The 25,669-nt window shown below is 55.2% G+C and overlaps 1 protein-coding gene across 1 annotated transcript; it reads left to right on the top strand.

The window, feature by feature from the left end:
- Positions 1–87: 87 nt before the first annotated feature.
- NPLOC4 (NPL4 homolog, ubiquitin recognition factor) lies at positions 88–25,215 on the top strand. Its single transcript, XM_084218253.1, has 17 exons — positions 88–238; positions 1,183–1,263; positions 3,497–3,609; positions 4,276–4,455; positions 6,254–6,302; positions 7,230–7,324; positions 7,986–8,109; positions 8,659–8,838; positions 9,701–9,787; positions 11,232–11,303; positions 12,167–12,293; positions 14,404–14,564; positions 20,670–20,741; positions 21,792–21,887; positions 22,553–22,669; positions 23,483–23,585; positions 23,911–25,215. Exons 1-17 carry the CDS (start codon positions 224–226, stop codon positions 24,066–24,068), a joined length of 1,830 nt encoding a protein of 609 aa, XP_084074379.1. The 5' UTR covers positions 88–223; the 3' UTR covers positions 24,069–25,215.
- The last annotated feature ends 454 nt before the right edge of the window (positions 25,216–25,669 follow it).

Raw genomic sequence — 25,669 nt, 5'->3', positions numbered from 1 at the left:
GTGGTGACGCCGGGGTAGGAACCTTGGTGCGGCGGAACGCGGGCGCGGGGCGCGGGGCCGGGGGGGGCGGGCGCGAGGGCGGGCCGGTCCCGGGAGGCGGCGGGCCGGGCCGGGAGGAGCCGGGCAGGGCCGGGCCGGGCAGGGCCGGGACAAGCGGAGCGGGACGGGCCGCACCGGGCCGTGTCTGTGCGGCGTGGCGAGCCCCGGGCCCGCGGGCAGCGCCATGGCCGAGACGATTGTGAGTGCGGCCGGGGGAGGGGCGATGAGGCAGCAGATTCCTGTGGGGCCGGGACGGGGCACCGGGACTGGGGGCCGGCGGCGGGGCCGGCGGTGTCCGGGCCGGGCCTCCCCCCGAGCGGCGCCGCGGGCCGGTCTCCCGTGGATTTCCCCGCGGGGGTCGGGGCCGTGACCCCTCGGTGCCGCTCAGCCGCGGACGGGGACTCGGGGCGGGGGGCTCGGGGGCTGCTCGCTCCGGTGAACGGCTCCCGGCGCCGTTCCCGGCGGGCTGTGCCCCGGAGGGAAGTCGGGAGAGTGGAAAAGGGCTCCTGCGGGGTGACGGCGGGACACGGGCAGCTCGCCGTGCCTCTTCTCTGTGCCCGTGCCCCCTTCCTGCTCACGCCGTGCCCGTGTCCCCGTGTCCCCGTGTCGTGTCCCCGTGTCACACAGCCGCGGTTGAGCGTCCCCTTTAGAGCCGCTCGAGTCCCAGCGCTGCCCCTCAGCGCTCCGGGGACACCGAAATTTACATTTGTCCCTGCCCTGCCTGTCCCCGAGGGTTCCTCTCCCCGTTCCCCCCGCCAGGAGCTCCGGTTTCCCGGGAACCGCCGGAGTCTCTCCCCCTCCTTCGTTCCCGGGGCTCAGCCACGCCAGTGCAGTGCCCGGTAGCACCAGTTGGGCCGGTGCCTGTGTGAATAACTCCCCTTGGAAGGTCTGGTCTGGCCTGCTGAAGGTCTAATTCCATCTCTGAGGTCAGCGCTTTGGCCAAAGGTGTTTTCCTTGGAGCCAGCTGGTGCCAAGAGCCCGGAGCGTTGGAATGATTCCCCCGTGCTCACAGACATCACCCCAGAACTGCTCCCCCGGCTGTTTCCAGGCCCTGTGGAAGAGGGAAGAGGAGGGAGGAGTAGGGGACGTGAGTTTGGGTGGGCTCTGTCCCCCCTCCCTGACCCGGTGCTCCCTCATTCCCAGATTATCCGTGTGCAGTCGCCGGAGGGAGTGAAGAGAATCACGGCCACCAAGAGAGAAACGGTGGGGACGTTCCTCAAAAAGGTACCCAGGGTGCACAGTGCCTTCCCATGGGACGGGCCAGGGCTCCCCTGGCTCTGTCCTGTGGGAGATCCCTGTTTAACCTCCCCTGGCAGCAGCCAGGAGCAGCGTTCCATGTGGAAAACCACATTTGGATTGGTGCAGCTTGTGTTGTTCCAGAGGGAAAATGACAAATTTTAAGGAAAAACTCCCTGAGCTTCTCTGTTGGGGCTTCCTGGGGTGGGAATTTTCCTGGGAAGGATTTTTTTGGGGTTCTCCCAAAGAAGTGGCAGCTGGGAAGCAGAAGGGGAGCTGTGGGATAGCCAAACCTGCTGCTCCAGGTGGGTTCCAGGCTGGCTCAGCTGCAGGATTTGGGTTTGGAATGTTGTCTGGGTGTGCTGTGTGTGCTCCTGGTTCTCCAGTATGGATTTGGAGAGAGCAGGGCGGGGATGGAGTGAGATCCCAGGAGCTCCTGGGGAGGGGAGCACGCTCTGGGCATGGGGCTGGCCCTGCTGTGAGGCAGCTGCTCTGTGCTCTTCAGGAGGGAGCAGTTCTCCCTTTGCTCCCCACCTGGAATTCCTCTGGAGCCCTCGGCCTGGGGGTTCCCTGCTCCATGAGTGTATTCCTGAAGGGAAGGGAACGGCAGCAGTGGGAACGTTCCCTTTGTGAGTCACAGCTTGGGCTGGAGCTGTGGCCCAGACAGGCCAGCATTCCCTGACAGCCTTCCCACCTGGCCAGGACAATCCTGGTGTTTTTCAGGGCTGCCTCAGGGACGCTCCCTGCAGCCCCTGCCAAGGCAAGAGGAGCTTCCAGGAGCTCTGGAGCCTGTGCAGAACGAGCTGCTGCTTTCCAGGGCTCGGGTTACTCGGGCTGGAAAACACTTCCTGCCAGGACAAAAGCACCTGGAATTGCCTGTTCATCTGGGGAAGGCTCTGTGTTCTGGCTGAGCTGCAGCAGGGACGTGTTTGGGTTTATTTCCTGCTGCAGGGTTTGCTTGGAACGGGAAAGTGGCAAATTTTCCCACCTGAGGTCTGTGTTTTATCTAAATAAAACACAGACCTACCTGTGCTGTGGATTTTAATGCTGGAATGTTCACCCAGGGGCTGGGTTTGGTGTTTAGGGGGGCAGCTGTAACTAGAGGGGTGTCAGATTGCTGCTTCCATACCAGGAATTAACCTGGATCTGCTCCAGGAGTGCTCAAGGAATAAAGGGCTGGAGAATCTTCCCTGTCTCCTGTGGCACATCCTGGGGAAAAGCACCCAAAAAGTCACTCTGGGTGTGCTCAGGATCAGGAATCAGCTCAAACCTGCTGTTAATGTGTTGTGGGATTGGTCTGCCCCTAAAAATGGAATTCTGTGGCCCGAGGAGCAGGAGCTGATCCCTGTGAAAGGATCCCATTCAAAGGGATCACTCAGTGCTGCAAATCACAGCTGAGCTGACAGGGAAAAAACTGCTTTTCATGGCTGTGCTCATGTGACAGCTCTTTGTGGCTCATCAGATTTGTCCTGTGGGCAGGATCCCATCCCTGACTCTGACCTAAGCCATGGGGATTGTTTTTATTAATAAAAATAAAGGCCTTTCACTTCAGAATTTAGGGCAAAACCTGGCAAATAGACAAACTTTAAACACCACTTTTTAACTGATGAAGTTCTCAAGGGGCCAAATGTGCAAATTATTTTGGCTGGGAAGAGGTGTTGGAGTGATTCCAAGTGAACCAGACTTAATCTGAGCTGGGAGAACCTGCCTGGGGACCAAGGGGTGCCTGTTGTGGAGTGAATTCCATGGGAGAGAGGAGAAAAGGGGGGAAAGCCAGCCAGAACAGCAGGAAGAGGTTGAGTGGAGCAGCTGGGAGGGGGGAATGGAGCTGAAGGCAGAAGATCCACAGAGGTGGAGGTGTGGGTTGCGGAATTCTGGTGGCAGGAGGATGGGAATGGCTTGGTGGTGTGTGCTGGAGCAAGAAAACTGGGATAGTGGAGAAGTTTCCCCCTGCAGTCATGCAGTGCTTGCCTGGCTGTGGCTGGAACTCTGCCTTTGTGTTGTGTGAGGCAGAGACAGTTCTGGTGGGGTTGTTTCAGCTCCTGCTAAAATTCGTTGCTCATTTTTTCCAGGTGTTTCCATCTCTTGTTACGCCGAGCTCAGGAATGGGGGTGAATTGAGCTGAGTTTCTGCAGGAGAGGTTCTCTGGGGTCAGCTGTGGCTCTGAGCCCCTTTCAGGAGGCTCACTCCTCCCACCTTGTCCCCGTTGCCTGTGTTGCAGGTGGCCAAGGAGTTTGGCTTCAGGAATAATGGCTTCTCTGTGTACACCAACCGCAACCGGACCGGCGAGATCACGGCGGCGCAGAACAAATCCCTCAACCTGCTCAAGATCAAGTGAGTCCTCACCAGGAGGGAGGGGCTCTGCTTGGAGCTTCCAGAGTGGGAAAGTCACATCCCAGGAGTGCCCAGCTTCCAGTGTCACTCCTGGGATTGGTGGCTGTGCTGGGATGGGGGTCACAGTGACACGGGACAGGTGGTGGCGGTTCCTTGGGTCACTCCTTGGGGTGTGTTTGCTGTGGGGAGGCTTCATCCCAGTTTTCCCTCCCTCATCCCTGCTTTCACCTCTTAGTCCCAGCTTTCCCTGCCTCATCCCCACTTTGCCTCCATCATCCCCAGTTTTCCCTGCCTTATCTCCCCATCGCCCTCCTGTATCCCTGTTTTCACCCTTCCATGCCTGCTTTCCCTCCCTCACTCTCCTTTCCCTCATCCCAGCTTTCTCTCCCACATCCTTGTTTTCACTCTTTCATCCCCACTCCCTCCTCCATATTTTCCCCTCAGCTTTGTCTCCTGCTGGAAGGATTTGCATTTAATGCAAATAAAAGCGGGAAGAGGTGGCTCACAGAGCAGCTTCCAAGTGCCACCTGTGCTGGCCTGGTTACAATTTGTGCCACGTTCCATGCCCTTCCATGGAAGCTGGCTGCCTGCTGGGAAGCACCTCCAGCCTCCTGGCTGTTGTCTCCCACAGCTCCCACTAGCCCTGTGCCGTTTCCCCCCCTGCAGGCACGGGGATATGCTGTTCCTGTATCCCTCCAGCCCAGCTGGCTCCTCCTCAGAGACCATGGACACCTCTGTCTCCCAAAATTCCCGGCCTGGGGGGGCCCCCCAGGTGGTGGAAGATGAGATTGACCAGTACCTGATCAAGCAGGATGGGAAGATTTACCGGAACCGAGACCAGCAGCTGTAAGTGGTGGGGGTGGGTCCTGGTCCTGCTGGGGGAGCTGCCCTTGGCTCCATCCTGAGTGCCCTGGGGATATTCTCAAGGGAAAGCAGCTCCTGGAGAGCCCAGGGAGGAAGCAGATGTCCAGATCCCAGGGTTTTCACAGGAAGGACTCACTCAGAGCAACCATCGTTAAGATGGGGGAGACCCTGGTGCTCGTGCTCCTGAATTTTGTGCTCCTAAAGCACTGGAATTCTCCAGATTAGCATGAGCATTCTGCACTCTTCCTGGGCAGAGTTAGATGAGGTACTGGGAAGGAATTCTTCCTGGGAGGCTGGGCAGGCCCTGGCACAGGGTGCCCAGGGGAGTTGTGGCTGCCCCTGAATCCCTGGCAGTGCCCAAGGCCAGGCTGGATGGGGATGGGACCACCCTGGGATAGGGGAAAGTGTCCCTGCCCATGGCAGGGGTGGAATGGGATGAGCTTTAAGGTCCCTCCAACCCAAAGCATTCCAGGATTTTCTGTCCCAAGCAGGAACACTCTGTGCCTTCAGACCCAGCCACTCCTCACATGAAAGTGAAGGGAAGGAGTGGAAGTATCCAATGGCAGAGGTTTGGAAGTGGGACTTGAGTCTCTGCCTGCTCTGGCTTCCCTTCATCACATGTCTGCCTGACCTCTCCAGGAAACCAGGAAGTCCCTTTTGCTCACAAAAATGCACCAAAGTCCAACTTCCCAAAGCTCTTCCTTGCAAAAGGCTTAGGGAAACAAAGCAGCTTCTCTTTATGCAAAAATAACAACAAGTTAAACCCACCCAAAACCTGCTCTGGTGCTGCTGAAACATCCTCTGCTGGGAGGGGGCTTTTAATTGCTCAGTGTTAATTACCCAGTTGAGTCCTGGCCTGATGTCTGCACTGGTTGTGGCCTTGGGGCTGGAACCTTCTGGAATAAGACTCCTCAAAAGGTTGGAGGGAAAATTTTAAAGGCAGGAGTTCCTGCTAAAACAGAATGGTTTGCCCTTCCCCTTGGGGCTGTGCTCCACGTGGTGTATCCTCAGTGCTGCAGCAATGAGGAGGTTTGTGGAGAATCCTCCCTGACCTTCCCAGCTGACCATAAGTGATGGGATATCACATCACTGGAGCAATAAAGGCAACCCCACCACTCTGTGGCAGAAATGTTGCCTTGAACTCACCCACATTTTCCAGAGGAATTGATGGAGTTGTTCCTAGCAGGGAGCCGGGCCCAGGGGAGGGTGTGGAGGATAAAAGGAGTGGTCTGGGCTGGTTCCTGCCTTGGGGAGTGTGGATCAATCTCCACTGAAGGATGCTGAGTGCTTTAGCAGCATTTAACTCTCCTTTCTGTACATTATCTGCCACAAAACATCCTTTAAAAACCTCCTGCAACTGGATCCCATCCATTGTTTCTACAGCCCAACCTCACTGCTCCTCTCCTGGGACCTTTCTTTGGAAACCAGCGCTGACCTGGTGTTAGTTTAGGGGTTTTTTTAAAGCAATCCCCACAAAAGGAGATGTTTTCCCCTCTGTAACTCTACCCAGCAGGACTTATCTGCCTGATAAACACACACTTCCCTGCTTGTTCCTGCCCTGCCTGATAAAGGATGAACATTTTGGGTGGCTTTTGGTTAAAATTACCCTGCCACATGGGGGATGGAGAATTGCTCAGAGCTCATGTAGATCTTCCACACCAAACTTACTCCAGAGAAACTTTTACAGGCTGATTTTTCCATGATTAAATAAGATTTATTCCTCCTTCAATTTCCAGGTGAAATGAGATTTAACCCCAGTTCTCTCTCTCTCTCTGCCCAGGTGTCGCCACGGCCCCCTGGGCAAATGTGTGCACTGTGTCCCACTGGAGGTAAGAGCCCCAGGAAGGTGCTACAGACTCCCCCAGTTGCTCCCAGTAGGAACACTTTTCCTAGGAATGGTGCCTGCCAAGAGGTGGCAGCTCCAGGCTGGAATCCTGCCCTGCAGTGCCGGAGCTGCTGGTTCTGGGATCCCTAAAGCTCGAGGCCTCTGTGGTCCTGGGTGGTTCCTGGTTAAAGCTGCTTTTCTGCAGCAATGAGTTTAACAGAAAGTGCTTCAAAAAAGCTCTTTTCTCCCTCAGTCTTCACTTTTCCCTGGATTTTCTTGTTCCGTCCCCTCTCTCCTGGATCCCAGCACTTCCCAGTTTAACCACCTGGCACAGGCTGCCCTGAGCAGCTGTGGCTGCCCCATCCCTGGAAGTTCCCAAGGCCAGGCTGGACAGGGCCCTGGGATGGTGGAGGTGTTCTGCTATGACAGTGGGTGTAATGGGATGGGCTTTAAACCCCCTCCCAAGCCAAACCATTCCTTGGTTATCCAGGGTGAAGCAGCTTCAGTGACACCTCCAGACGTGCAGGGCTGTGTAATTTATGGCATGAAGCAGCAGCCACCCCCCAAAGGGGATCCTGCTGCTCCAGGATGGCTCTTCCCCTCTGCTGGAAGTGCTCTGGGAGTCCTTGGCCGTGTTGGAACAGCTGGGCCCGTTGTTTGTTGTTAGATATTGAAAGAAAAAAACCTTTTGCCGTTGAGATTCTGATTTGTGGGGCCAATCTGTTCCCAGAGCAGGAGGCCACCATAAAACTCCCCGTTGTAAAGCTCCACTGTTTGCATCCCAGTAGTAGCTGCCTTGCAAATGAGCCTGAATTTCCTTGATTGCTTCCACATTGGCGGGGTTGAGTGTGGAACATGCATTTGCTGAGGGATCAGGGTGTTATCAGACAGGTGTGTGACCTGGCTCTGCTCTGTGCCGTGTTTTTGGCAGCCCTTCGATGAGGATTATTTGAACCATCTGGAGCCTCCTGTGAAGCACATGTCATTCCATGCCTACATCAGGAAGCTGACCGGAGGGGCAGACAAGTAAGGAAATCTCTGGCTTTAAGGGAATCTGGTTAGAGCTTTGGGTTTTTTAACACAAATGAAAGTACAGACAGATCTCAGTGTTGGACACGAGGATTGACTGGCAAACGAAGGAGGAAAAAGCACATTAAAAAGTTGAGGTTAAAAGGAAAAGACAGGAGGGAAAAATTAAGTCTGTATTTTTATTTTATGTCCCCATTTTATTTCTATTTTTTCCTTTCCTGTGGCAATATGATTCCTTCCAGGAAACACTCCTGATGGGAGGGAAGGCCAGATGGAAGGAAAGAAGTTCCCTAATTACACCAAGCTCCAAGCCTGTTTCTCAGACTTGGTGGACATAAGTTACATAGGGGTGTAATCTTCTCCCTGCTATTCCTCAATACCTTTGAGACTTTTAAAATCTCTTTGGGAGATGCAGCTCAAGTCCACAGGACTTCCATTTGAAGGGAATTTCCCTTTCCAGGAAGCCTTGTGCACATGAAAGGAGGATTTGCTGTGGTGCTACAATCTCTTACTTCCCACAGACTCCATAAATGATTGCTCCAAAAGCATTTACTGTGCTAACAGCAGCCTTCTCTTCCCCCTCTTCCTTTTCTTCTCCCACATGTTTTCCTTTGTGTCCCCTGTTTCTCTTCCCCCTTTCTCCTCCCTCCTCCCCCAGAGGGAAATTTGTAGCCCTGGAGAACATCAGCTGTAAGATCAAGTCGGGGTGTGAGGGACACCCTCCGTGGCCTGAGGGGATCTGCACCAAGTGCCAGCCCAGTGCCATCACCCTCAACAGACAGGTGAGAGGAGCTCGGGCACCTGCCAGGGGACCTGGCTTTTGCTTTGGCAAAGGTGACTTCCAGAAAAGCCAACCAGGAGCACAAAGCCTGCGTGTGTCAGGGCAATCCTCTCCAGGTCTTCAGGCCTTGCCCAATGGGCTCCAGAATGTCCTGGGTCAGAATTTCCTCCCAGCGTGAGGACTGAGCTAGCAGCACTGGTGATGAATCCTGCTGATCAATCCCACTGTTTTTCCTCATGGGATCATCCAAAAAGCCACTCGGTTCTGCTGGTTTCCTCCTAAATTTCAGTGTCCTTTTTCATGCAAAGGTGGGACCTCCACCCTCACCCCCAGTGAAGCCCCTGAGGTGCTGGGGGTGCTGAGCACATCCCACACCCCAGCCTGAGCAGGGAGCAGTGCTGAGGGGTGGGAGCTGAGCAGAGGGAGGAGGGAGGGAGCCCCCAGCCCCCCAGCCCTGCTGTGCAGGATCCAGCTCCGGAGGGTGGTGTGTGTCCTGGGAAGGGACCGGAGCCAGCGGAGGACGGCCTGACACTTGAACTTTGTCAAACAGAAATACAGGCATGTTGACAACATCATGTTTGAGAACCACACAATTGCAGATCGCTTCCTAGACTTCTGGAGGAAGACAGGGAACCAACATCTGGGATATCTGTACGGCCGGTACACGGAGCACAAAGACATCCCGCTGGGAATCCGGGCGGAGGTGGCAGCCATCTATGAACCCCCCCAGGTGAGAGCCAGGGCCCTCAGGGGCCACTCAGAATTGGGCAACACACCTTTTTAGTTTGGAAAACCTCCCACAGTATTCCCAGCTGCAGGTCCACGAGGAAAACTGTCCTGAGAAAAGGTGAGACCCAGGGCCCTCAGTGCCGACTCAGGGTCAGGGAACGCACAAACACCTTTTTAGTTTGGTATTTCCAGCTGCAGCTCCCCAAGGAAAACTGTCCTGAGGAAAAGAGGACATGATTTGTTTCCTTAACATCACCATCCGTTGCAGCCACAGAAAGAATTTTAAACCCCCATTTTGCTTTTTGTTGTTTTTTTACCCTCGGATGATTTAAATCCAGGGTGACTGTAACTGCAGATTTCACTTTTAATCTTTCCTTGATTCCCAGTTTTCCAGCAGATTCTGTACTAGGAAAAAACAGTTGCAGCCCTTGCTTCAGTTCCTTACCAGCTCTCTAGGAAAATTGAAGCAGCTTAATTAGATAGAATGAAGTCTAAATGATTTGAAGACGACATAATGGAGAGGCTGAGGATGGGTTTGGCTGGAGCAGCTGGAATCCCCACTAGGTGGGGCACAGCACCACTCCTCAGCCGACTGCTCCTCACGTATTTCCTTCCTCCTCATGGTTTCTGCACGGCTGCCAAGTAAAATCCAACAGATTGTCAGTGGAAAAGGAACAAATGGATCCTTGGGAGCGTGGCTTGAGAGCAGAGTGGCACAGGGAGGTCTCTGGGGTGACACCAGTGTGTGGTGGTGCCTGAGGGCAAGCCCAGACCTCTGCTCCCAGCCTCTGCCTCACTGCCCACAATGGCTGCACTGGTTTTTCCCCAGTTCTGTGTCACTAACCAGTGTCTCTTTGCTGCAGATTGGCACCCAGAACAGCCTGGAGATCCTGGAGGATCCCAAAGCCGAGGTTGTGGATGAGATCGCGGCAAAGCTCGGCCTGAGAAAGGTCAGGATGTGTCGCATCTCGTGTCTGTGTGTGGCAGGGAAGTGGTCAGCAATTCTCTCCAGCTCCATGGGGTTATCCAGCACCCTCTAGGCTACCTAAATCTCGCTGAAGTGTCAGCAGCTGGTACATATTTGGGTCTGAAACCCGAATCCAGAGGGTTTTCCTGAGCACAGGCCCCTCACAGGGCTGTGTGGCTGCAGTAGCAGGGGCAAAGCAGCACAAACTCCATCTTCCCATTCCTTCCCCTCCAACAGGAGCCATTCCAGGGAGCATCTCCCTGGCAAGTGCTAATTTGGCCCAGATGGATCTGGAGTTGCCTCTGTGCTCCGTTTCCAGGAGCAGGGGCTGCCTTTGGCTTGTGTTCCCCTCCTTGGTGCTGCAGGGAGTCAATGTTGTGTGGGGTTAGGGGTGCAGGGATCCCATCAGGGTTCCCTGATTTCCTGACAGCCCTCCAACCTGCTCTGATGTTTTCCGGTTTGGGAGCAGCTTTGGTATGGTGGGAATGCCAGGAATGGGATGTACACAAACAAGATTTGACTTGCTGGAGAAAACCCGCCTGGCAGAAGGCTCAGTGCAGACTGTAAACATCTGGGGAGGGCTTTGTTCTCTCAGATAAGATCCCACCCCTCGCCAGAGGCTGGAGCAGAACTTCTCAGAGTGTTATTTATTTCCGTGTTCTCCCATCAGATATTTTTAATCCATGGGACTTAACACGTCACCAAGTGCTGCAGGGTTTGGTCTGTCTGGGCTCTGGGGGGTTGGGATCAGTTCTGCCTTGGAAGGGTTAATGCTGTGGGAGCTGGGGTTGGCACCTGGGTGGAGAGGGATCATCCCAAGGTGTGTGTCCATGTCACAGCTCTGGAAGGATTGATGCCAAGGTGTTTCACATGCGTCACGTGTGGGTGAGAGGATTCGCTCCGAGGTGTTTGTACCACAGAAAGCAGGAATGTGCTTGCTGGGGTCAGTGCTGACTCCAGTTTGGAATGGGGCACACTCCAGTATGAGCTTTCTCTTAAGGAGTGCATGCAAGGTTCAAACTGGGATTGTGTGAGAGGGTCAGGCTGGGGCCACCTGAGCTGCTCTGTCACCCCCGGGCGCCGGATCCCGCTCCAAACTGTCCGTAGGAAATGCTGGGGGTGGGAGAGGGTGGTGGCACAGAGGCCTCTTGCAGCCTCCAGATCTTTCCATGAAAAAATATTCCATAGTGAAACCTAATGCTGCAGGTGCCCTGGCTGGCCAGCTGGCATGCTGCTGCTCCTGGAAATGGGATTCCAAGGAGCAAGGCACAGCTGGGAGAGCCATTCCCTGCAGCAGTGTGCACAGGGCCGAGAGGAGCCAAGAACATCGTGTCCTGTGAGCAGAAAATGTCTGAGCTCTTCTGGTTTCCTCTTTCCTTCTTTTTTTTGTCCTTTTTTTCCTTAATGTTCTCCATCCCCCTTTGTAGGTTGGCTGGATATTTACTGACCTGGTCTCAGAAGACACACGGAAAGGCACCGTTCGATACAGCAGGAACAAGGTGAGATCCAAGTGTGACCCAGCAAATTCCCAAAGAATTCCAGCTCCTGAGCCAGGGCTGCAGGTGGCACTGGAGTTCTTGGGAGATGGGGTTTTCCAGGCACTTCTGAAGGAAAAGGAGCTGGAACCCTTGGAAATGTTAGGGATTGAGCTGTTTGGGAAGCAGGCAGAGCTGCTGGAGCCCTTCACACCCCTGCTTTGAGGAAATGGGGCTCATGAAATCATGGAATAGTTCTGGTGGGGGGAGACTTTAAAGCCCATATAGTGCCACCAGGGGCAGGGATAACTTCACTGTTCCAGAGTGCTCCAAGCCCTGTCCAACCTGGCCTTGGACTTTCCCAGGGTTCCAGGAGCAACCACAGTTTCTATGGGCACCCCGTGCCAGGGCCTCACCCTGCTCACAGGGAAGAATTTCTCCCTGAAATTTCATCTATCCCTGCCCTTTTTAGGCCTCAGAAAACTCCCAAGGAGTGGAGTGGGATAAGGGACAAAGCCAGTGAGGCAGAGTGACTCAGAGGATGTTCCCATGGGCTGGGCTTTGTGACACATAGGTGCTCAAACTTCGACCTCCACAGCTTCCTGTCCTTGTAAACCCAGTGATATCCATATTTGGAAAGTGAAACTTGATTTTTCAAAAAAAAGAAGGTGTGTAGAGGTGGGTGGGACTCGACTGGGGCAGTCCTGAGGCAGCCCAGGGCTGAGGAGCTGACAGGTCACATTCTTGTCCCAGGCTCCAGAGCAGCTTTCCACGAAAGCCAGTTCTCCTGGGGTGTTGGTCGTTTTCCTTGGCTGCAGCCCAGGGAAATAGGTCTGGGCTACGTCACCTTGTCCTTTGGCTGATTGGAGTCCGTGCTCTCCCCTCAGGACACGTATTTCCTGAGTGCAGAGGAGTGCATCACAGCTGGCAACTTCCAGAACCAGCAGCCCAACATCTGTCGCCTCTCTCCCGATGGGCACTTTGGATCCAAGTTTGTCACAGTTGTGGCTACAGGTACAAACTGGCCTCAGCCCTCCGGGCTTCACCTGAAGTACCTCCTCTTAGTAGAAGAATATGCCAAAAATCACATGTCCTGCTCCCCATCTGTCCTATTTAACAAGGGGTTTGCTCTATCAACTGCAATACTTCCTCATTCTTTGTTTTATCCTCTCTGCAATACTCACTCATTATTTATTTGCCTGGTTTTTACTCTATAACTGTTAAAAGAGACTTACTTGAGGCTCAGCCCCACCTCTCTGACCCAGAAATCACTCTCTGCCTGCAGCCAGGGCAACAACTGTTGCTCGCTTTTTATTTCAAATCCTTAAGCTCCAAATTCTGTTGCCTGGAAGCAGCAGTGCAGAACCACAACACTCCAGAGTTATGGATTAGTTCCTCCTTCAGGAGGGATCTTTACCTCCCTCATGTTGCTGTCAGGGAAACCTGACTGGGAAAAAAATCTGTCAGGGGAAAAATAAAAAGAATGTTTGGAAACATTTTTTTGGCTGAGTAAAACAGAAGCTCCTGCAAAGTGCTTATGGTTAAAGCCTCTGGTTTTAGCCATTTTCAGGGAGTCTCCAGGGGCACTGTAGATGGGCTGGGCTGGGAGGGGGGACACTGGCATGTGCTGGGAGGGCTGCAGTGTTCCCAGTTCACTCTGTTCTTCTCCATGGGATGACACATGTCTTCATTTAAACCTTCCCTGGAGCAGAATCGCTGGTTCTGGCTCTGTTTAACACAATGAAAAAACCCTCATGACTTCCAAATAACATCAGAGTGAAAAGTGAAAGTGGGATGGGACATTGCCTGCCCCGAGCCTGGCTTTGTAAGGGTTCCCAGGGCCTTTTTTTCAGTGAAAAAGCTCTTTTTTTAGTTAACAGGCCCGAGCCTGTATGTTCCAGACTGCTAAACACATCCATCTCTCATTAAATATAGATCTGTATCTTTCTTTTATACATTTATTTATTTATTTAATTTTTTTATTAAACAAGGTGTTTTACTGAGCAAACACACTGCGTTCAGGCCTTCCCCTGTCCTGGTCTATGTTTAATTTCTAGGAGTGTTTGTTCTGGAGCAGTGAGTGATTGAGGTTACAGATCAAAGGGTAAAAAAGGAATATTTCCTCTTTGCTGTTCCAGCTAATTTCATTCTCCTCTGTTCAATCAGCCCAGCAGGTTCTATTTAAACACTTGAGTCCCTCTTTTTGTGCTGCAGAAATGTATTTGGATAGTTTGCCTCAACTTTGCCTTTAAATCCTCCACATGGATTAATTCCCATTCCCTCCCGAATTCCTGGCTTTGGAAATAGTAATGTTTTCCTACCATCTGCCTCCTCCTCTCTTTCCAGTTGTATTCCAGTGACACATGACCTGATGTTGCTTACATTATCCAAATGAAAGTGCCAAACATGTGATCCTTCCATGAGCCAGGCTCCTAATTCCCACTTTCCATGTCAGATTTCCACCAGACCATCCAGTACAGGCTGAGAAAACACTGTTCAAGCCTGGCATGGCCAGGTGATCTGCAGCTCAGGGAGCCTTGGGTGTGAAGCAGGGCCACAGGAGCTGCATGCCTGAGTTTGGTTTGGAAAAGGAGGAGATACCTGCAGGGTAGTGGAGGGTGCTGCTGTCAGAGCCCACAAAAGGGCAGCTCCTCCTCCTTGGAGCTCCTGGCAGAGCATCCCTGCTGTTCCCTGGGCTCTCTGCTCTTGGGATAGTTCTGGAAATGTGTATGGCTATAAAAATGTGGAGTTTAGAGGGAATTCTTGCTTAAAATTCTTGCCATGCAGCAGCACCAGCAGCTTCATCTCAGTGTTCATCACTTTTAGCTTTATGTTTAATCATAGACTCTTGGAATTCTTAAGGTTGGAAAAGAGTTCTAAAATCATGGAGTCCAACCTTAGTGCTGCTCTTCCAGTCGTTTCTGTTGGAGTTGCACCAGGGAAATCACCCTGTGCAGGATTTTCAGGAAGACTTTCTTCACGGGAAGGGTTGTGGGATGAGTCCTCACCCCTGGAGGTGCCCAGGGATGTTGGCCTGGGTGACAATGTGTGTCACAGGTCGATCTTAGAGTTGTTCTCCAACCTCAGTGATCCTGGGATCTTTAACCATCCTCTCCTCCTCCAGGTGGCCCTGACAACCAGGTGCACTTTGAGGGCTACCAGGTGTCCAACCAGTGCATGGCCCTGGTGCGGGACGAGTGCCTGCTGCCCTGCCGGGACGCGCCCGAGCTGGGCTACGCCAAGGAGTCCAGCAGCGAGCAGTACGTGCCTGATGTCTTCTACAAGGTGAGGGCTGAGGGCCTGGCCTGCCCTGGGATGTGCCCCAGGATCCGAGCACTGATCCTGAGGAGCAGCAGGGAAAATGTGCATCCAGAGCGGGTCCAAAATACTCAATGTCATAGAGTCGTGGAATGGTTTGGGTTGGGAGGGACCTTAAAGCTCAGCCCATTCCACCCCTGCCACCTTCCACTATCCCAGGCTGCTTCAAGCCCCATCCAACCTGGCCTTGGACCCTTACAGGGTAGGGAAGCCACAGCTTCTCTGGGTAAACTGCCATGGCCTCATCCCCCTCACAGGGAAGAATTTCTTCCCAATATCCCATCCATCCCTGCCCTCTGGCAGTGGGAAGCCGTTGCCCCTGTCCTGTCACTCCACCCCTTGTCCAAAGCCCCTCTCCAAATTTCTTGGAGTGCCTTTAGGCACTGGAAGGGACTCTCAGGTCTCCCTGAAGACTTCTCCAAGCAAATATGTCCAGGTGAATACCCCCTTCTCTGGACTCCAGCAGCTCCATGTCCTTCCAGTGCCGAGGAGCCCAGAGCTGGAGGCAGCTCTGCAGGAAGAACATGAGGTGTCACTGCTGTCCCTGCCTGCTGCTCTTGGCGGTTGTTGGTGATGGATGGAATGTCATTATTCCCTTACCTGTTGTTCCTGGAGCCCTTCAGCCCCTCCTGTGCCTGCATGGCCGAGCTGGGGGCTCTGGATCAGGCTTCCTGCAAATGCCGATAGCACTGCCCCTCCAGCCCAGGGCTCCTGGTGCCCCATGAGCAGGGACAGAGGAGTTAATTAATGGCACTGCTGGCTGCCTAATTAGCCATCCATCACCCCGTGTGTTATCTCCTTCCTGTCCTGTCTGCTCCTGCTGCCTGTGGTAAAGCTGTCCTTTAAGGAGCACAGGACAAGGAAAGCTGCCTTTGTTTGGGAGGAGTGGAATGAGGGGACTGTGCTCCAGCAATGGGAGTAGAGCTGATTGCGTGCCCTGAACGTGGGACTGGGAAGTGCTGGTTTCCCTTTGAGCCTCCATGTGCCAGACTGCTGGCTTGCCTTGACCCCACCTGGAAACAAGGAACACCTCTGGGCTGAATCCAGTGCTGGAGAGGGAGAGCAGATGGAATCCTGCTCTCTCTGGAGCAGGCAGCTTCCTCCTAGGGGCTGATAAGCCAGGGCTGATCACAACCCAGCAGAGCTGGGTGTGCAAAGGTTGGCCCTGAACGTGAGGAGGGTGAGATCATCTCCTGGCATGCCCCCATCCCACTCTGGAACAGCCCAGGCCGTGCCACACTCGGGCAGCCTCGCAGGAGGTCCTGCAGGTCTGTGGCCCACATGTGGCCCACCCGGGGTGCTGGGAGCAGCAGGAAGCCAGTGGGTGTTCCCAGAAGAGCTTCACTCCCATCCCTAATCTGAAGCAGGGAGATAAACAAAATGGGAACGGATGGCTCCAGCCTTCCATGGAAATTTCCATCATCCACTGATTCACTGGGTCGGGCTGCGGCTGATTTCATGTTTCAGAGCTTCTCTCCCTGATTGCCCTTTCCGCGGAGCGCTCGAGGATGGCCCCGCCGGGTGGGATTCTCCCTCAGCCTCCAATGGATTTGGCTCCAGAATCCCTCAATTATTTTTGAATGTTCTTAAATCTGTGGAAAGCTTAATCACTCCTGGCTTGGGAAACCTTCGGGGTCCCATTAAATGCGCAAGGCTTGAGATCAGAGACACTACCTCATCCTGGGATGGTGACAACAGCCGCGTCCGAGCCCCGGTGACTCCGGGAGGAGCAGGAATCTGGTGGCACAGGATGGAACCTTTGGGATCCAGTACCTTGCTCTCGCTTGGTCCCCAGTCTGTGATGTGGGGTTCCCCTGTGTGCTGCCCCCCCTCAGCAAGTTTTTGGGAGAAAGCTGCACTTTGGAGTAGTTGTTGTTTCCTCTGGGACTGTGCAGAGACAAGTCCATGTGCATTCCCATACAATATCCAAGTATTCATCTGAAAAGCCCTTTAGGATGAAAGGAGCTCTACAAATTAATTCTAATTGGATGAGGACCAGGAGGCTGATGTTTGTGGAGTGTGGATGTATTTATAGAGCAGCCAGATGTGAGGCAGGACCCGTGGAACTCGGATCTGTCTGAGGGCAGCGCGGTGGATTCACCTCCAGCTTGTGAATGGGAAAAGGGGCTGCTTTTCTTCCATGGAAGTGGGAAAGCTGATGGCACTGGCATTCTCCTGTGGTTTTCCTGAGCCTGCAGCTGGGTGGTTTCTATATTTCTTTACCATTCCCTTTATGTTGGCACCTGGCCTGCTGTTCTGATGAGCCACCCCCATGGAATTGGCTTTGGACACACAGCTGTTGCTGTCCTGGCTCAGGAGGGGAGAGCTGTGCCCCAGAGGGGAACTCGAGGGGTTTGGGGACTGTGAGAACAAGTTCCTTTGCTCTGAGGTGCCTCCCCAGGTTAGATTGGCCAGGAGGAAAAACGGATCCCTCCTGGCCTGCTGGGGTGTCTGGGAAGCATCAGGGCCCAGCACTGGTTCCAGCTGGAACAGGGCATAACCAGCACATGCTGCTTGGCCAGCTCAGCACACAGAGCTCAGGAAGAAGTCCAGGATGTGCAGACACAGACACAGGCTGGGATAAAGACCCTGTGAGTGAAGATGATGATGCTGCAACAGCCACTTCACCCAGTTTCTGAGCTGGATGAGGGTGAGCCTGGAATATTCCACACGATTTTCCATCCTGTCTTCTGTCCTTGAGCAGCCTCCTCTGTCCATCTGGTTTTAGAAAACAGCTGGATTGATTTGGATTTCATTGAGAATGTACTTTGGGTTGATATGCAACACTGAGGGAGTGCTCAGGGTGCAGCTGGGGGATCCCTCCCTGGGCTGCTGCACCCCGTCCCAGCTGTCACCTTCTCCCAGTCCACTGGAACTCTGCAGTGCTGAACTGCTCCACCATTAACTTCATCAACTGTAGGAAGAGATTCCTGATGTTTTACAGACGCTTTAAAACTCCTGGATAATTGGATTTGGGGGCTGGCTGGCTTTGTCTCTTATCACAGGTATTTGTGACAGCTCAGCGCAAACACGATGTCGTCGTCATCCTCACAGTGAATTGCATTTTCCAGCTGCCTTAACATCCCCCCAGAGTTTCTTTAGGATGGTTTAATGTGCCTCCAGAGTTTCTTTGGGATGGTTTAACATTCCCCCAGAGTTTCTTTGGGATAGTGTAAGACAAAAGCCCTTTACAAGCGTTGTGCAAGAGCCCTTTGCCCTCGAGTCCTGCACGTGCTCTGAGCTCTCCTGTGGCTGAGCCGTGGCTGAGCCCTGGCCTGGCACCACTGACACGTGTCCCATCCCTCCCTGGGACAACCCAAGCCAGGGCCCTGCTTGTATTAGAGCCCAGCAGGACCTCTGAGCAGGCTGTCCTACCATGGCATTGGAAATCCTCTTCCCAGGGAGAGCCAGGCTGCGGGGAGTGTTCACTGACGGGGAAGGACTTCCCTGGCTGCCCTCCCACCAGCTCATGAGCTGCCTTAGCCTCAAATGTCCCAGCTGCTCCGGGGAGGAGGATGCTGGATTAGCTCAGCAGGAGTCTCCTGGGAAGGGTTTCAACTCTCCCTGACCTGTCACTCGCTCTTGGAGAAGTCGCTTCGTTTCTGCGCCTCAGCCGCGCTGCCCGTGCGAGGGGCAGGGCTGCCTGGGAGTCAGCAGAGGGAAGAGCAAAGCTGGGATTTACTCACACATGGAAGGACAGATGGCTGCCGAGCTCTGCCGTGCCTTCAGCAGAGGGAGCAGGTCGGGAATAACGGCGTGGGATGCGGGATGCTCACGGCACGGGACGGTGACAGCGTGGGATGGTGACAGGGGGGATGCTCACGGCTGTCCTGGGATGCGGATCCTGAGCCTCCCTCCGGCTGGCAGCTCCCCTGGCTGCTCCTCTCACCCTCTGTGGATAATCCTGAAGCCACCCAGAAGTTTTTCCATCCTGCCAAGGTGTCTGTGTTCCCACCCTTTTCCCTGTTCTCCCTCATCCCTGTGCAGCTCCTGCCTCCAACAGTGGGTTGAAGGGCTCTAATTCCAGCCTTGATGCAGTCTCCACTGGGGTGATGCATTGTCCAGATCCTCCAGGCCTTGCTGCTGGATTTTGGGATTTTTGTCCTGAAGCCAAATGCTCCTCACTCCATTATCGCCTTCCTGGCCTCCCTTTGGAGCTGGTGCCTTGGGCTTTGGGGGTCTCAGGCTGCAGCAATAACAGGATGCTGGGAGGGTCCTGATGATGCCAAACTCAGGAGAAGGATCTTTCTCCCAATAATCCCAACCTGATGTTCATTAAGGCATTTAAAACATAAATAAATAATCGTGGTGGTGGGAGAGGAATGTTGGGGCTTGAGGGAACTGTCCTGTCAGGATCAGGACATGTCCTCGGCTCGGGGGGAGCGAGGTTCCAGTCTGTGGATGTCTTGGAGGCCTCAGCAGCATGCCATGAAAAAGCAGGCATTTAACATGGAAATCCCCAGAGGGGGAGATTAAAGCCAACAGGTGCTGGAAAAATGTTTCTGCATATTAGAACTTAATTAGATTGGAAAATAAATTCCAGATGGGCTAATTATGCGTGAGTTGTTGCAGGTCCCTTCATGCAGGGGCAGGATTGTGTTTGGGAAGTTGATTGGATCTGATTCCTGTCTCTTGTGGTATCACTGAGATCTAGAAGCAGGTTGGCTCTGGGGTCCTGTGATCTCCCAAAAAAAGGCTCCACAGCTCCTCCTGCTCCTGTCAGAGCCAGAGAGATCTGAGGCCACAACCTGTCATGTGTGAGGAGCAAAGATCCTTATCAGGATTGCCTTTCAAAAGCGCTTCAAAGACTGGAAGGGAGATTTTTTACAGAGGGAGCAGTTCCTGGGGACAGGGGGTGCTCGGGGAGGGGGTCGGGAAGGGGGGCTGTGCCTGGAGGGGAGCAGCGTGCTGGAGCCTGCTGGGGCGAGGTCTGGCTGGGAGAGGGGTGGTGCTGGCTGCTGCTCCGCATAGCTGTGCTGTGTAAACACCCGGGAGAGCGGGGGAGTGGTGCTTTCCGGGAGAAAACACGGCTGGGAGAAAGGGGAGGGAGTCCTGGAGTCAGGCGTGGGCAGCAGAGCCCTGCATGGTGCTCCCTGGCTCAGCCCATGGAATGCTGCTCCCATCCCACACGGGAAGAGCGGGGCTTTGTCACCTTTGGGGGGTGACAGCTCCAGATCCAGCTTCCACCACTGAGAGCCCGTGGAACGTCCAGTACAACGTCCCTGCCTGGGAATTATGGGCGTATGATTTATGTGGGGCTCCATGAATGATTTATGCCACGTTAAGTGATGATTTAGGGAGAAAACACAACCCCCTCGTACGGAATCTTTAATGAAAAGTGTCAGTTCGCCGGGATTTATTTCCGAAGCGGCGTTTGAACCCGGCGTGTTTGACATCAATCACGTCTAATTGTCAGGTTATGATTAATGAACATATGCCGGCCGTTTGTCTGCCTAATTAAACTTTATGTTCCCTTCGTCTGGCAAAGCAAAACGAGTTTACGCCATGGGATGTGCTGGTTCCAAGGGTCTGGGTGTGAGGAAGTGCCTGGATTCCCAATTCCCAGATGAAGAGTTGGTTGAGGCGCTCCTGGATTTGCAGGAAGGCAGGTTTGCCTGGGCTGAGGAGGCAGAGGTGACCTGTCCCTCTCTTTGAGGTGGAGCTGCCACCTAAATGGCTTTTAAAATCATGGAATCGTGGGATACCTGGAGTTGGAAGGCATGCACAAGGATCATGGAGTCCAACAACCCCAAGAATCCCACCTTTACACTCCGTGGATAATTCCAAGCCTCTCTCTAGTGGGAGACAAGCCCAAGGTGGTTTGTGACTCTGCAGTCTCTTGGCTCACAGGGAAACACAGATCCTGATTCCAGAGATGCTGGAATTACAGAGATCTCCAGCCCCAGGGAGCAGCAGGGAATTGGGCAGCCCTGCACCACCCATCCAGGTTCTTTTCCACATCCTCAGTGATCTCCCAGAGCACAGGATTCTGCATGAGCATCTCCAGGGCAGAATCCCTTGGGCTTCACACCACTTCCACGCTCAGGAATAATCCAACTCTTTTTCTTTCAGGACATAGACAAGTTTGGGAACGAGATCACCCAGCTGGCTCGCCCGCTCCCGGTCGAGTACCTCATCATAGATGTGAGTATTCTCTGCACACGTTTGCTTCCCACTGGAGATGGTCACAGGGGAGCAAACTCCTAACCCACCTCTGAAATTCCCAGCGAAGGGGATTCCTGAGACACATTATCCTCCTCTGCCTGCTACTGCCAGGCATTCCTAGCAGGGAGGTGGCTGCCCTGCTCCGTGGGGTCGGTGTGCTGCCAGGAACACATTTGTTTTCCAGAAAAACACTGCCTAGTGCCTTATCAGGGCTCTGAGCTGGCCCAGAGCCACATGGCCGGGAAGCAGCAGCCCCACAGACCCATGTCTCGGGCGCTGCCTAATGAGGGAACTCCAGAGCAGCAATTAGGGATCCATCTCCTTTGAATGACTCAGCAGGTTGTCCAGAAATGCCTTTTCTTGGAGGAGGGAATTCACTCTCTGGCACAGCTTGGCCGGAGCAGAGCTGCTGCCAGGCACGGCACAGCTCAGCCCCGGGGCTGGGAAACAAAGTTACGGCGTGAAAGGCAGGAAAGCAAATAATTGGGATGCCAGATGATACTGCTGGAGTAGGTGGTGCCAACAACCATTAGATCCACCTGGAGCCGCCTCTCAGGTCCAGCTGCCCCTGGCACAGCAGTGCCAGAGCACGGGAATTCCTGCAGGAGTGAAGGCACCTGTTCCTGGGGTACCTGGGGTGTCACTGGGATAAAAACACAGGGTTGGAACCTGCATTAGGATCCCCCCAGGACCTCCCTCCAGCAGCAGCTGCGTGGCACAGGGCACAGCTGTGCCAGCATTGCTGTATCCCAGTAACCTGTGCAGGGAGGGATGCTCTCCATGGCATCTGTCAAGACCAAACCCATCATATCCCTCCAGCTTCCCCAGAAAGGGAGCCAAGGGGTGTGGTGATGGAATATCACTTTAAATTAAATTAAAAGCCATCAGATCCCTGCAGGATGCCTCACTGTTTGGCTGAGCTGGGATCATAGCCATGGCTGTTCTCAGCTATCTGGACTTGCTTCCCATATCCCACTGTCCCACTAGTCTCTGATCATCCTTCCTTGGATTTTTTCTTTTTTTTTTTAGATTACTACAACTTTCCCTAAGGATCCAGTCTACACTTTTTCTATTTCTCAAAACCCATTCCCCATCGAGAACCGCGATGTGCTGGGAGAAACTCAGGTGAGGGGAGATTCCTGACGGAGCTGGGTTCCCTGGGGATGGGCTCTGCTCACTGACATCTGCAGAGGGACAGCTGTGCCCTCAAGTCACCCCCTCCTGGCTCAGCCTGCCAAGGTCCTTCCTGCACGGAGCAGTGTCTGCATGCCAATGCCGGCTGCCGGCCGGGGCTGAGCTCCTGCCACATCCACGATGGGATCAGGGCTCCCTGTGCCTGCCAGGCAGCTCCAGAGGGGCCAGGGGGCTCCAGCCCCATGGTGACAGCACAAACCTGCTGAGACTGGGCTCTGTTCCTGCTCCCTTCTCTTCCTGGATGGAATCCTTAAGCACAGAAAGCTGTTCCTGCAAGAGGTCAAGGCAGAGGATGGGATGGGATGTCCTCTTCTCTCTCTTTTCTGTAGGAACAAGGCTGGAGTTGCCTGGCTCCCCCTCAGCACCTCTTGGACCTGAGATCAGCTCTGTGGGTGCTGGGGTTGGTCAAGAGGAGCTCCTGTGGGCCCAAAGATCATTTTTACTGGAAGTTGTTAGCTGGGATTCAGTCAGCTGGGCGGGGTTCTGATTTGGGGAATGTCCCTGCACATTGCAGACGATAGCCAGAGGGACAGGAATATCTGTTAGTGGATCCAGATTGGAATTGACTTCTCTTCATTTCTGTCCCCTCTCCCCAGGACTTCCACAGTTTGGCCACATACCTGTCCCAAAATACTTCCTCCATTTTCCTAGACATCATTTCCGATTTCCATCTGCTCCTCTTCCTGGTCACAAACGAGGTCATGCCTCTGCGGGTACGTAACGGGGCTGGGAGGGTCCTGTCCCCACTCCATCCCCCCCATCCCAGGGCCCTCAGCCCCTCCAGGGGTCCCTCAGGAGGGTGGAGGTGACCGTTCCTGCCATCCCATGACCCTGGGCAGGGCCTTGTGCTGGCTCTTCCTGACCAGGCTGTTGGGAGAAGGTTTAAAGACTTTTAAAACGTTTTTTAAACTCTAAACACAAAGCCCCTGGGCTGCTGGGAACACTGAGGGGGGTTGTTGTCCACATGATCCCAGAGCCAACTTGGCTACAGCTCCCAGAGCTGGAAATGTTTTAAAAATTATCTCAGAGTCAGGAATTCAGTGGGAACAATAAGGCGATCAGAGCCCCCGGAGCTCAAGGCCAGCGAGGTCCTGGCTGTGCAGCTCGGCTGCCCTTGGCTGGGCACCGTGGGCCTGGCGGCTGCCCCGGAGCTTCCCGGGGAGATCCAGCTGGGCCGTGTTTGCCAGAGGCCGCGCATGTGCGAGGCAGCCGGGATGACCGTGGGCAGCTGGAGATCAGGATGGGAATGGGGATGGGGGCTGGAGTGCTCCAGTGTGGAGGGATTGCACCTCTGGAAGGTGGGACTGGCCCGTGGTGCCAGGACACTGGCCTGCAGGGGTAGGGAATACCTCCTGGGAGCAGAGGAAAGGAGCTTTAGGGGTGTTGGGCTCTGTCGGAATGCTGGGGAGCAGAGGGATAAACTGAGGCACCCCAAGGATGTTGGGAAAGGGGGAACAGCTCAGATTCAGGGTCCTGCCTTGCACTGGAGGGGTCCCCAGTGCTCATTTCCCACCTGTGACTTCCAGGACAGCATCAGCTTGTTGCTGGAAGCCGTGAGGACCAAAAATGAGGAGCTTGCACAGACCTGGAAAAAATCGGAGCAGTGGGCAACCATCGAGCAGCTCTGCAGTAAGAGGGGGGTCCCTGGGGCTGGGTGCCCCTGAGGGAGGGGGGTCCCTTGTCCCTTGGCTGAGCTGGCTTGGGAGCTGCTCCCAAGCACAGAGGCTACTGGAAGCTTGTGGGGAGGAAGCCGTCCCTTGGTCACGGGATCGTGGAATAGCTTGGGTTGGAAGGGATCTTGAGGCTCATCCCACCCCCCTGCCATCTTCCAGGTTGCTCCAAGCCCCATCCAAGCTGGCCTAGAGCACTTGCAGGGCTGGGGCAGGGCAGGTGAGGGGCTGCAGGGTGGGGCGTGCAGCGGGATCCCAGCACTGCGCCGGGCTCTCTCCCGCAGGCACGGTGGGCGTCCCGCTCCCGGGACTGCAGGAGTACGGCGCCATGGGGGGCTCGTCGCACGCCGTGGCCGCGGCCATGTGGCCCTGCCAGCACTGCACCTTCATGAACCAGCCGGGCACGGACCACTGCGAGATGTGCAGCCTGCCCCGCTCCTAGCCCCGCTCCTGCCCGGAGCCATCCGGAGCGGCGCCTGTCCCTTCCCTCTCCTCCCTGCAGCTTCCAGCCCGGGCTGCAGAGCCAGGCACGGGAGGCTCCAGCCCCCCGGTTACTCCTCGCTCCCTTCTGGGGGCTCCCAGCCCGGAGAACCAATGCTTTCCTCAGCCCGTGCCTGGGCTGGCCCCCCAGCACCCTCAGCTGCTGCCAGCCTGCCCTGGGGGAGCTGGGGGGCTTAGGGAGCTGCCCGTGCCCGCTTCCTACTCAAGGGGAGAGGGAGGCTTTGGCATCTCCCTGCCCACAGCTTTGCTCTCATTCCCTGCCCGCCTGAGTGCCTGGATCCTGACAGCTCCAGCACTGACCGTCCCCGGTGGCATGGGCAGGTGGCTGTCACGTTCCTAGAGCAGGACAGGCACCCCTGGACACCGAGCATGGGGTGGGCACGTGCCAGCTCGTGGCTTGGCACTGCTTGGTGAGCTTTGGCACCCCATGGGGGCTGCGGGAGGGGCGTCCCCTCCGGGTGCCGTGTGCCCCCACTGAGCACGGTTGGACTCCCAGAGAAGGATTGCGGGGCAGCCACGTAACTCGGGCACCCACCTGGCTTCCATTGTGCCCTGGGAGCCAGTCCTCCAGTCGGTGCCTTCCCATCCCTCCGGAGCGTGTCCTGGCCGGAGCTGGGGCTCAGGGGTCTTGTCCCCCAGCCTCCCTTCAGCCCCCAGCTGGGGCTGTCCTGGGCACCGCTGGGCAGGGGCAGAGGGGCAGGTGGATGCTGGAGGGATTCAGCCCTCCTCTCACAGGGCCTCTGACCCCCAGACCCATCCTGGAGCTCCCCAGCCCTGGCTCTGCCAGCTCTGGTTCAATACCGGGGACAGAGGTTCCAGCACTGCCCCATGTCCCCTCATGGGAGGGGTCCGGAGGGCCTGTCCTGCTCCAGGACAGCACTGCCCAGGCCCCAGTGGGGCAGGGACCCCCCGCCCCTCGCTGGGGCTTTCCAAAGGCTTCATCCCAAGGCCCGGCTCCGGGCTGCGGTTGCTTTTCCCCTGGGTGTGCTGGGGTTTGGGGGTGCAGCGCTGGGAGCACCCGGGCCGGGCTGGGCTGACCCAGGCGCGGGGGCTGCAAGTAACATGGAATAAAAACACCTCAAACCAGAGCCTCCTGCACTCTGTCGCCTGTCCCGGGGTGCTCCACATTCCCAATGGGAACAGGGGAACTCTGCACCCCACTGTGTGGCCTCCCTCACCTCTGTGTTCCCATTAGAATTGGGGGACCCTGTGTTCTGTCACCTTGGGTGGGGCTGGGATGCTCTGTGTTCCCAGTGGAATCTGGGGGACCCTGTGTCCCACCACTGTCTCGTGCACGCTGTCACCCCGGGTGGGGCTGGGATGCTCTGTTCCTGATAGGAATGAAGGGACAATGCCCCAGCACGGTGCCACCTCTGCTGTGTCATCTGTGCCAGGATGGGACCAGGATGTTCCATGTTCCCAGCTGGAACAGGGGGACAGAGCACCGTGCCTCCCGTGCTTTGTCACCTGCCGGGACGCTCCTCATTCCCAGCGGGAATTGGGGCCGTGCCACCTGCACTCCATCACCGCCGGGCCGGGACG

The sequence above is a fragment of the Fringilla coelebs genome (assembly GCF_963513975.1).
Source record: "Fringilla coelebs genome assembly, chromosome: 19".
Classification (NCBI taxonomy): Eukaryota; Metazoa; Chordata; class Aves; order Passeriformes; family Fringillidae; genus Fringilla; species Fringilla coelebs.
This window is presented reverse-complemented; position numbering and strand designations above follow the sequence as displayed.